The sequence below is a fragment of the Citrus clementina genome, unplaced genomic scaffold (genome assembly GCF_000493195.1).
Source record: "Citrus clementina cultivar Clemenules unplaced genomic scaffold, Citrus_clementina_v1.0 scaffold_1, whole genome shotgun sequence".
Classification (NCBI taxonomy): domain Eukaryota; kingdom Viridiplantae; phylum Streptophyta; class Magnoliopsida; order Sapindales; family Rutaceae; genus Citrus; species Citrus x clementina.
The window spans coordinates 27684990-27697423 of record NW_006263303.1 but is presented as its reverse complement, the minus strand read 5'-3'; the positions used below and the strand labels follow the sequence as shown (position 1 = coordinate 27697423).

Genomic DNA, 12434 nt, shown 5'->3' with positions numbered 1-12434 from the left:
CATATTTCCCCTCTTTCAATTGCCAAAATTTATTCTTCACCAATTTATTTTATTAATGAACATGCTTTTAGTAAATATTATTAATGTGTGGCTGGGGAGAGATTGATTATTGAAATTGAATTGCGAGGTCATCCTCTTGAATTATAGTCTTTGTCCTCTTTCATAAAAAGCCTTTACCCAAACCATTTTATTATAAAATTCTCCTTTTCATGGTTCAGGTATTTTGAGATCTCTGCTTTTTGCCTTGTCTTGTTATTTTAATATATCATATACAGCATTATCCTCATAAGTCATACCTTTTCGACCCCAATAAAAATATTAAGTCGTATGAGCACTACAATTTATACCCAAAAAATCAAATACAATTTGACAAGATATGACAAAACCCAAGTTCCGAAATAAATTTGCTGAGCTCAAAATGAAACCATGCTTTGGTTAACCTTGTTAATGTTCAAAGTTTGCGGCAAAACTAGGTGTCTTTGTCATGCAAAATTCTTTTTCAGTTTTCACTGCTTTGATGGTGAAGTGTGGAACAACGGGAGAAACCAATCAAAATTAGGATAAAAAGGTTGTGTTACATAGAAAATATGGAGGTGCCCATGTTACATTTGCCCCCACTTAATTATTGTGATGAGAGAAAAGTTGAATTGGAATTTAATAATTCAAATGTGGGGGAGAGGGAACAGGTAAGCGTGGTGGTCTAAAAAGGCTACATATCCACAAAAAGATGAGCAATCAAAAAAGGCATGTTCTGATTTGTCATCTACTTGTTCCAATCCATTCCATGCAATTCCTCATTCCATTTTCATTATATTTTAATTAAAAATATCCATTACATACGCTATTTTAAATCCCCAAATGATCCCCCAATAAACAATATGTGTAATATATATATATATATATATATATATATATATATATATATATATATTCAAGTTGATTAATACATTAGTTTACTAAAAGAATGCTAATCTAACAGGTCTCATCACATCCTTATATTAAATAATATATAGTAGTTATATAAAATAAAAACTTGACATGCCTGTCATCCTCTACTTTTTGAAGTTAGGAGAAAAAGTTGGATGCATTGAGTAGCCATTCCTTCAAAGACAATCTTTTTTTTCTTTTTTTAAGGGGGTATAGGTAAACAAGTGAGACCCACAGTTCCATTTTTATTCTATTGTTTAATGAGAGAGATGCATTGTGGTTGGATGGGTGGGTGGGTGGGTGGGTAGGTGGGGGAATTATTATGGGCTCTTGTTTCTTCTTTAAATTTCAAGAAAGAGTACAAAATGGAGAAACAAATATTGCTTTAACTAATACAAAGTATGTTTCATCCCTTTTTCGCATTTGCATTGTCTTATGTTGATTTTTGAGCAACTTTTCCCACTTCTCGTAATTGTTGTCCACAATTTTACTTTTCGGTTAGGCTGTTTGGTAAGCCTTCTTGTGGGGCTCCTCCCTCTTTACTTTCCTCCCAAGCTCTCATAAATGCGACCGACATTAAATCCATTTTCATGTACACTCACCTGCCCTACGACTGTTATGCTTTTACACATTTTTATCAAATAAAATTTGGTAAATTGATTGATTAAATGAATGTCGCAAGAAGCTAATAATAACTAATCAAAGCTAACCAAATAGAATGAAAAATGACAAAAGAGAAAAGGGGGCGATGAGTTAGCTAGCAGTAGCAACTTAGCAATGAATGTGTAAACAAACGCAGGACTCTCTCAGCCACCCGCGCATACGATACGGGGAAAGGGAAAGAAAGAAAAAGTAAATGGTTGGATAAAACATTAGTTGTCTCTGCTTTTGAAAAAGGCCAATTTTATGCAAAAGCATGGGAAATTTTTCTCAGGAAAACGTTAAAGCAAAAAAAAGGGCACCGGCCAGGGCTTTTTAACGAATTTAACAAAAAGTGGTTGAGGGTTCCAATCAAGAAGGTCCGTGTCGTGTGGGCCATGGCTTCAGCCTCAGCCTCAGCCTCGGCATCGGCCTCGCCTGCTGCTTAACTTTAGACTTTGTATATCAAATTTCAATTAAAACGTTTTCCCTTAATATATCATTTTAGTTTTGTTCTAGGTCCTTAACTTAAAAAGAATAGGATATATTGTATCTATATATTAGCTAGAGTCTCGGTAGATACTAAAAGAATAATAATAATAATAATAATAATAATCAATTGCTGTGGAATTTCTTAATATTTTATTAAAACACTTTTACATTTTTTTATTAGATTTTTAAATTCATAAGACATCTTTCATACGATTCTGAAGATTTTGATAAGTGTTTTATAAAATTAGTCAATGATCTCGGAGTTTCAAGAAATAAAAATAAAAAATTAGAATCTCTAAATTAAATATAAATTAGAGATATCTAATAATATTTATTAAAAATTAAATAAAACTCTACGAGATAGGGTTTCGATTGGCTTTCTACTTATATAATTTGGTCAAATCTGAGAGGAGAAGGAGATTAATTAAACCGCCCTTTAAGAGAGTTGATTGGATGGAATCCAAACGCAAACATTTGTATGCATTGAAAATACGCCTAATCAAAATTAAAGTCTTGTGCTTAATCACAGTGGATGGATGAATTCATCATACAAGGATTTTGTTTTTCCTTCTTTTTACTTTTTAATATACGCAGAATATTGTTTAAGTCGATTCCTATACACAATCTACACGATTAAGTCGTCTATGGAATCCACAAGAGGAATCAAGTAAAGGAAATACAAATGTCTACGCTCTGCATAAAGACAAAGCAAAAAATTCGGTTTGTCCATGATTGATTATACACCCTCAACGTTATCTTACGTCCGTTACATAAGTAAAAAAATTACAAATTTTAATAGAATACTCATCCTCCTTAAGAATATTTATTAGTAAATATGACATCAATTTCACTTATCATATATATTTTTTATGAACTCCCAAATTATGTTATAATTACATTACTCTTAATAGATTTTTAATTATAATATTAGTATATTGTAACGTAGATGGCAATTCAAAAAAATTGAAGATTTTTTCTTCCCTTTTTTGTTTTTTCTTCTTTAAAAGTGGGGTTTCCTGTTCTAACAACGAAATGTGGGAAAGTTAGAATCTTGTGCCAGTAACCTTTTTATCAACTTTAATTTGCACGAAGCAACATCTCAAAAGTAGATAATGAGATTGAAATGATAAAAAGGCACGCAATAAAGTTATAAAGTCAAGTCAATATATGCAGAATGCATGCCTGACAAAATCATAAAAAGCAAGCACACATGCAGTCAAGAATTGCATGCTTATGCAAATTATTAGAGCTTTTAGTTGCTTGCCAATTTGAAGAAAAAAAATATTGTTCGACTTACTTTTGCTCTTTCTTTTCTCTTTTTTCTTCGGAATAAAGTCAAGAAACTGTATAAGAAGATTCTATACAAAGATCATAATTATTTTGGAGTTGCTTTATCGCGAAACACTTCTTCATAATCACGTGATTAAAGTGATAAATAATAAAAAATACATTATAATTTTAATCTTGTGGTTCTGAAGGAGTGCTCTACCGTGCAACAACCCTAAACTCTAATACAAAAAGAAGTGAATGAATGCTTGATTGTTAAGTAAAAAAATTATTTTGAATCATTAGGTTGTTTAATTCTACAGGAACAAAAGTTATTTTAATTTGTTAAATTACCAAAAATGGTAATAAAAGACTAACTTCATAATCATACAACTTTTCATAGAATGAACCCAAGCCAAGCTATTAATTTATATGAAAATTACTCATTTCTTTTGTCTTCAAATACAACAAACAAGTTATATATATATATAAGGGTACGTTGGAATTAAAAATTATGGTAGGACATCTTAGATACAATATACAACATTGAAAAGTCATGTTCCTTCTTTTCATAAACGCCTAAATTTTAAACCTTGGAAAAAAAAAATAAAAATAACTTCTGGAGAACCCACAATTTTACCTTTTTCTTTTCTTTTTTTTTCAGCTAAGCACCACTGAAAACTTTAATAAGTGTTTTTTGGAATTAAAAAGAACACTAATAATAACCTTTTCAAAAGCCATGACAAACACGCACGTATTCTTCAATCGGCCAAGTCTCCGTTATACTGGGGGTAACGCACCCGACCCGAGCTTTATCCTTTTAGCGAAGCTATTGTTGGCTTTTAAGTTAAGGTGATCTCAAGGCCATAGGCCGACCGCATAGAGGGAGCGATTTTGAAAAGCTCAGCTTTGCGGAGCGGACCAATCTTCCGTACTCTCTCTATAAAAAAAAAAAAAAAAAAAAAAGTCTGATTATTCGGGATTTAATAGAATCATAGCTACTAGTCATTGTAATCTCATTCGTCCTGCAATTCTCCGCGTGAATTCGGATTTATTGGCAAAGAAGCAAAGAAATGATACAGTTGCAGTGCGAGTATGTAAAACCAAAAAAGTAAAACTCTTTGTATGAACGGACCTTTGGTTTAGTGGCAAAATTCTCAAGAGTAAGAATTCGTACCTCCATAAAATTATTATGTGAGTTAGTCTCACGAGAATTCTAACTTTCATAAAAGAATTAGTTGATTCGAGTCTCCATATCCCATGTGAGTTAATCTCACAAGGGTTTTGAGTATCGATGCATTCACACGGTTGTTTCCTCCATATTGTATGAGATATTTGAGGTGAAAGGATTACAGCTCGTCGGCTGTTACCGCCGATCGAACCTTCTGCGTTTGAAATGACCAATAAATTAAAATAGCCAGTAGCTAGAATCGTATGATCCGATTTTAACCGTTCGATCACACCACTGTTAATCTAATAGTATTTTCAAGTCACAACAAAATCTGGGGTACTTTTCTCTCAGGGTAAGATAGCTGGGTCCTCTGGAATCCTTTGTTGTAATATCTTATTAGTTTTTTAAAAAAAAAAAAAATCGATTTTTCAACACGTCATCGAACAAGAATTCCAACTATTGAAATCGATAAAGTTTGAATGTTGAACTATTTATTATATAAGATATGATAATGAAATATACATGTAGTCGCCCCTTCTCGTAACACGAATATAAAAGAAAAAAAAAAAAAAACAGTTCTGTCTGTAGCGTAACTGGCTGGATCAGGACCACACTGAAAGGGATTTCTATCTTTGCAATTAACTAGCTTGGAAGCCAAAAGTACCACGAATTAATAATTATTCAAAAATGGTAATCTTTAATTAAAGATTAATCTAATCTTCGTGGATTTAAATAATGGGTCTCAGGGGTTTATGATGAAGAAAGAGAACAGGAAGAAGAAGAGTCGTTGGATTTTTGTATTTATTCCAAAAAGGTTGAAATGACACAAGCTAAGAGACATAATAAGCATAAAGTTGTAAAGGCTTTGAGGGTTTTCAGAAAGAAACTGCCGCTCTGCTTTTATTTTTCTTTTTCTTTTTCTTTTTCTTTTCTACTCACTCTGCTTTTTCTGTATCAAGACAAAATAAGTGGAGCTTTCTTTGTACTCAAGTATATTCTTTGAGTTGGACCAATTATTTATTTAAATTTTCAATATATATATAAAACATTAGTCTTAACCAATCTCTCTAGTCTCTCTCTTTAATAGATAACTCATTCTTATCTATCCCTTTAGTCTCTCTCCGATGTTTGTTTCATTTTAAAAGAGGTATATTATAATTATAACATGGGATTTGTGGACTCCTTTAATTGTGTGATTAACATGTGATTAGGGGTGAAATTTTTATGGATATATTCTTCCTCCACTATAGAGGACGAAGAGTAATTGCTAGATATAGAAAGAACATAATGTCTCATTAATTATTTATTTAATGCTCTATTATTGTGGTTGCATGATGATCATGTGTTAAAAAGAAAGATTATAATCATGATATTGCATCGTATGGAGATTTGTCTAGATTTCGCTTCTTGGAGCCACATCTTATACATACAATCTTAACTAATCTTGTTTATTATGTTATGATTAGATTTCGTAATTCATATGCATAACGCATAATGTCTTACTAGGTGACTCATTATATTTTTGTGAATTGGACTTGACAAGAAATCAATTGTCAAATATTCATATTTGCTATATCATTTCACCACTAACAAACAAAGGAAGATATGGGAAGCAAGCAAACTTGCGGAAGGAAGTGTGGATGTTGTTTGATGAAAGATTGAATATTAAATGAGAACACATGCAAGGTTGGGACACGTTAAAAGCCAGCTCCATTGAATTCACTTGTCGCGAGGCATCAATTTTGTCATCCAACTCCACTTTCCTTGTACACACTCCGGATTGCGAAAGGGAACGTCTCTCTTCTTTTGGGAGGCTGGCTATGCATTAAATTTCTTTCGGATTTGTGGTTGCTTTGATGCGATCAAAAGACATGTACACACACACACCTCTTTAGCAGCACCAATGGTCATCGCGTTCGCGTCAACCCCTTTAGTCTATCAAATTTCGATGCCAATTGTTGGGTGCGTGCTAGTGGGAACTTTAAAAGTAAGCGTTCCAAACCCAAGGGGATTGGTTTGTTTTTCGTAAAAGCCTATCATCATCCGACCCAAAAGTCGCGCAATCAGGCGGCGGCCAGATGTCTTCGAGTCCAACACGTCAAGAATCAGGTTGCGGCACGTGTCACTGCTCACTTTTTGCCACTCATAATTGTTATTGTTTTATTATAACATCCCGAAAAAACGAAATTTTGGACTGACCGTTGAATTGATGGATGACAACAGCTCACACCAAAGTTTTAAGGAGTCAAATCTTTTGAAAGTTACGGCAAGACACCCGTGTCACCAACTCCCCCTCGCGCTCCCATTTTAATTTTTAGGCGAGCCTCCACAACCATTCATGAAAAAAAAATTGTCTAGATAATTTTTTTCTTTTTTAAGAGACACGTAGATGTTCCTCGTCGAATCACAAGGACAAAATAGATTTAATCCTTTTTTTTTTTTATAGGTTGTGGTTACATTGAAGTTTACGGTAGAGTACGAATTTTAATCACATATGTAAAATAATAAGTAATAAAAAATTTATTATTTATTATTTATCATTTTACGTATGTGTAGTTAAAATTCATATTCTACCACAAGTAAACTCAAATATAGCCGAACTTTTTTTTTGTAAAAATAAATATATATTACAAAATCTACTCTGAAATTAAAAGAATTATGTTCTCATGCCGCGTTGAGACTCAAATCTCTTAGGGGATTGGTCACAGAGATAAAAAGTAAAATGATACTAAGAAATTTCATTTCAGAAAATGAGGAATGCCTCCTTTTTTATTGATCACGATCCACGTAATTAAAAAATAAATATATACGATAAAATATACTATAAATTTGTTGTTTTAACATAAAATAAATTAAATAATAAAAAACAGGGTGCGAGACATTGTCTAAGGTCTCCTAATGGTACCGTTAATCTATCAACGTCTCCCTCTTTCTAACTGTCTTCTTGTTTTTTTTTTTTTTCTTTTACTCACTCTTTTTTTTTTTTTTTTTACTCTTTAAATTCTTTACCCCTCAACTGTCTATCACTCCCCGCCAAAAACAGTTGAGAATATTTACATCTCTATTCAACACAATATCGGTGACAAAAATGATCACAACCCTTCAACCACCACCCTGATGCTGCTAGGCAGCAGCTCTCCCTGGCTCCGGCTACCAGAACCATCATCGAGTTCGAGCCGGACAGTTGCAGATTCATCCGTTGCTGCAGTGGCATTGTTGGGCAACCGTAATTTGAGCTGATGCAAGCTAGGAACCAAAACTTTCTCTGTCCAATCTTCTAAACCTGTTCTACCTAGCCAGACTCCGCCTACAAGTTTTTCAAGAGCTTCATCAAGGATTTCGATTGAAAGGGCATCGCCAATGATGGAGGAGAACTTTTTTGTGATGGCATTCGTTACGTCTCGTCTAATGCGGCCGAAATCAACAGGTTTGAAGACAATGGCGCTATCTACAGAGTTGAGCAGATCTTGAGATGGGGTTGAAGTTGAGGGGGTCATTAATAGTCTGTTGGTGAAGCCATGCTCCTCTTCATGATCCACTGTGAGGTCGCTTGAATTGTGAGAACCATCTTTGTCATCACCAACGTCAGCAGCCTTATTCAAATCAAAGGACAGTCCTGACCCGGTTTCCTTCCTTGGTTTTGTGGATCTCTCTTCTTCATCAAGCCAACTTGCTCTGCGTTTTGTTGTTTTTCCCCGAATGGATAGCCTTAATTGCCACTCTCCACTTGCTAGACTAGTCAGCTTCTTTTCATCAAGTGTGATTCCTTGAGACAAGAATTTGAGACTATCTGGCAACCAATCTGCAGTGAGAATGAAAATGACATTCCCTAGACTGATCTCACGGCCATAGGAATCAACCAGCCTGCCTCTCTCCATTGCCCGTTTTATGTTTCCTCGAACGACCATATCTGCTTCATCAATGTCTTCAAGCAAGATCACTGAAAAAGGGTTTCTCTTTACTGCCTCTCCAATTTTATCCAGTGCTGTCTTACCACGGACACGTACCTCAGGTTCCTCATGATCTCGTCTTGGACCAAGCGGAATCATTATTGGACTGGCCCCAGACACCAGCTCCGATAGAGCTGATGCTATTTTCTTCTTGCCAACTCTGTCGGGGCCCATAAACAATAGCCACATGTCACCCTTTGATCCTGCACCACGGCGTTTTCCATTACCCAATTTGCACTGTGTAACAGTTGTAGCCACCGCAGATGCCGCTTCCTGCTGCCACCATGCTTTCTCCATTAGACTTTTGAGAAGCCTCTTGAATGAATCAGGATCCAATGGCTTTTGAAGTTGGTCATTCTGCAATTCATGCAGCTTGTTCTGTGGTGGTTCAGAAGAGATGCAGCCCAAGAAATCTTTGACGGGCTCCATATGGGTTTTCTCAGGTGCGCTTTCGAGGACCTTTGATCGACCAAGAACCAGATCTGTCCTTACAGGGCTATTGAGGGGAGAAACTGCACGTTCAGCTGGCTGGCTGGATACCATATTTGAATTCAATTGTAGTGTGTCCCCAAGGTTTCTGTTCAGTTGCAACTTTGGTTGAAAAGGTTGGCGAGCAAGCAGGTTTGAATTGTACAAGCCCGTCATTGAGAGGGGCACTGGCACAATTCTTTCATGGCCATGACTAGAAGGATGAAAATTAGGATGTTGATTCAAGCATGTATCGTTCCATTTCTTCTGCAACTCTTGACTCTTTTGCTTCCAAATCAAATCTTGATCTTTATTCTATAATAAGGAACAACGAATACAAAATATTATACCGGTGACTGCAATTTATTGGATCATAATTTTAAGTGTTTCATCACAAACATGGAAAGATGACATAAAAAGTAAGCCTAACAATTTGACTCGAACTTACTTCTGTCTGCTCGGCAGTTTTATCATCACCATCATGGGCTTTAGCGTTATGCAACCACTGTGGCAGGAGTGGCCTAGCTACTTCTGATTTAACTTCAGAGGAGGATTTTTCGAACTCCTTGGATAGTTTTGCGAGCTCTTGTTCATAATTCTGCAAACATTGTCGGCAACAACTCATTCGCCGAGCAGGATCCAAGTTCTCAGAGACACGCCTAGGTAAAGCAGCTGCTGTAGTCTGAAAGGCACTCTTTAATGGAGATAAAGATTCTACAGAGCTGCTCAGAATCCCATTACTCCCAAGTCTAAGAAAAAAAAAAAGCCGGGGAAAATGTGAATATAGAATTCCCACACACAAAAATCACCAAATGCAATTAGCTTTCGGATTATGCCCATCGACTGATTGGGGAAAAGGAAGAAATTAAGTGTGTCGCAGATTAAAACTGCATAATTAAAATAGATTCTCGGGAAAACTCTTAAACAAAAAGGACGCCATTGCATGTCATCAAGATACTGCTATCTTGAATCACGAAAAAAGAGTTTGGGATTTCAGTTCCTTGTGCAAGGTGCAAGTGCAAATTAAGCAAGTTTCTCATCTGACAAGACATGGATCGGAGATTGACTTTCCAGGAATAAAATCTAAAACACACGAGAATTAATGGATTCTATAAACAGCAATTCTTGATGATGATAAAGAGAAGATGAAATTAAAAAATTAAAAAAAAAATTGGCTATCTAAAATCCTCATGGTAGAAGCCACTCATTTAACCAAAACAAATTATAAAATACCTTGGAAACATCCCTGAAAGAGGAGTTTTGGCAGCAATAGGCACAGCCTGTAGATCCCAATCATTTTCCATTGAAGGATGATAAACTTGACACCTCAAATAAGTCTCACAAGTAGCTGTGCCAATCAACCACAAGCGCCCGCCGCCGCCGCCAAACCTGGCCACCAGCTTCCCAATCTCTGCCACCACCTCAGCCAGCACTTGCTGCTGCTGCTGGAGCGTCCCCGAATTCGGCACCCCAAAACTAGTCACCTGTTGCTCAACAAGCCATTTCAAGTCACCCAAATCAAGAATCACCCCGTCTCCATTTCCAAACTTGGTCTCAATCAATGCACCCAAATCTTTCAGCTTTGAAACAATCCCAGCTTTGTCACAAGTAAAATCTTTATCCAAACGAATAATCTGAACATTCTTTAACACCCCATCTAATTCTTTACTCTCAATCTTCGCCAACGATTCTCTCACCACCATCTCAGGCTCTGATTCACCGACCACAACAGGATTCTTTTTCTTAGTCCTCACTAAAATATCAATCACGTTCTTAACTTCATCACTTCTTTGTTGACCAGATTGACCACCACAAACACCACCGGCCTGCTGTAACCTTGGATTCATATACAAATTCCTCGACGAAGGACGGAATCCTAATCCAATTGGGCTGGAATTCGAAACAGAGCAAGATGAATTCAGAGATTGCTCAATAGTGGCCTTAACAGCAGGACTGGAGAAGCTGGCTTCACGCATGACTCTGCTGACACTTGGGTCGTCAAGAATGGATATAATAAGCTGTTCGAGCTCAACCTTCACAGCCAACAAAGGCTGCTGCTGCTGCTCCGGGCAGCCCCTCCGTTGATGAGCCTGAGCCCGCTTCAGAGCCGCCATTAGGGCGTTGGAAATCGGGGGGTCCAGCCCCGGGCTGACGTTCTGCTGCGCCGTCGGGAGGCGCTCCAACGCGACGCTAAAGCAGAGCTCCAGGGCTCGGCACTGAAGCGGGTGAGACGAATTGGGATGCGACTTAATGCAGGCTTGTCGGAGATACCCAGATGGGGAGGCCAAGAGGGTGGCGGCCACGTGAAGCGGCGTCGTTTGGCCGTGGTTACGGCGGCTGGCTTCGGCTATCGAGTGGTTCAAGACACTCGCCGCCTCCGGCGTCAAGGTCTGCTGGATCGTACTTAAACCCGCTCTCATTTGTAATATGAATACTAATAATTAATACTGAATTACAACGAATTTCAAGCAATACAAATTTAAGCCCAAAAAAAAAAAAAAAAAAAAACTTGAATGAATCTGTTAATAGTGGGAGAAGATCAGATCCCTTGAAGAGAAAATCTGCAGCAACTCTTCCATTGTGATGCGTTGTGAATCTCTCTATCAATATCGTTTCATTTCGGTATAAATAAATATGGTTAAAAAAGAAAAAAAGGAAAATGATTATATAAAAGGAAGGAAGGAAGGAAGAGATGGGTTGAATTCAACTTTTTAGTCTAAATATTGAGTAGTAGTTACAGTAGTAATTAGTTAAGAGAGCAGATGGGCATGAGAAAATGTTTGTTCTTTTCCTTTAAAATTAAAATAAAAAAAAAAAACAAATATTAAAAAATTATAAATAAATTAATTAATTAATGGAGAATATGGGAGGGGGGTAAGCAAGTATTGTGTACTGTGTGTAGAATATATAGACGGAGGAGAGTCATTCATTCATAGTACCAAGAGCTGCAAAGGATTTCTGGAAGGAAAATGCTTTCTGGGCAGAGCAATCTGTTTCTGCTTTTTTGTGTGTCATAATATTTATTTATTTATATATGAAATACGAAAATAATATTTTATTATTTTTATATTATTACATTAAAAACATCAATATGTGTGTGTATTTTACTTAACTGTTCTTGTCTTTATATATTTTTTAAAAGATAATGGAGTGAGGAAAAAGCCTTTTCAGAAAGAGAGAGAGAGAGAGAGAGAGAAAGAAAGGTGATGGGGAAAGAAGAGAGAGATTCATTGGTACTAGAGATAGATCTTCTCAATTTTTTTTTTAAAAAAAAAAAACACATGAACATGACCATGAACATGGTGATTTTTTTTAATTATTTTTTTTATGTTTCGTTCTCTCATTCTCTCACCATGAAGTGTTTGTAAAATTAAGGAATTCTATAGTATATTCAAGATACGATACCTAATTAATATATATAATATAGTTTAATTAAATATAATAATTAATTCTCAGGTGATTTTTTTTAAAAAAATTATGCATAAGACATGCATGTAGTGATCAAGTGTAATACCTATAAT

General features: G+C 36.0%; 1 protein-coding gene across 1 annotated transcript; it reads right to left on the bottom strand.

Moving 5' to 3' along the window:
• Positions 1–7229: 7229 nt before the first annotated feature.
• On the bottom strand, positions 7230–11739 carry LOC18054624 (protein SUPPRESSOR OF MAX2 1). Its single transcript, XM_006453398.2, has 3 exons — positions 10147–11739; positions 9362–9662; positions 7230–9228 (listed from the first exon to the last, which is right to left on the bottom strand). Exons 1-3 carry the CDS (start codon positions 11331–11333, stop codon positions 7588–7590), a joined length of 3129 nt encoding a protein of 1042 aa, XP_006453461.1. The 5' UTR covers positions 11334–11739; the 3' UTR covers positions 7230–7587.
• Between the last annotated feature and the right edge of the window lie 695 nt (positions 11740–12434).

Bases quoted from the DNA above. Each gene is read 5' to 3' on its own strand.
- LOC18054624 (XM_006453398.2), bottom strand. From the start codon at position 11,333: ATGAGAGCGGGTTTAAGTACGATCCAGCAGACCTTGACGCCGGAGGCG. The intron at 9,663-10,146 runs GTATTTTATAAT...TTTTTTTCTTAG, and splicing joins CTTTCAGGGATGTTTCCAAG to ACTTGGGAGTAATGGGATTC. The intron at 9,229-9,361 runs GTAAGTTCGAGT...TCCTTATTATAG, and splicing joins AAACTGCCGAGCAGACAGAA to AATAAAGATCAAGATTTGAT.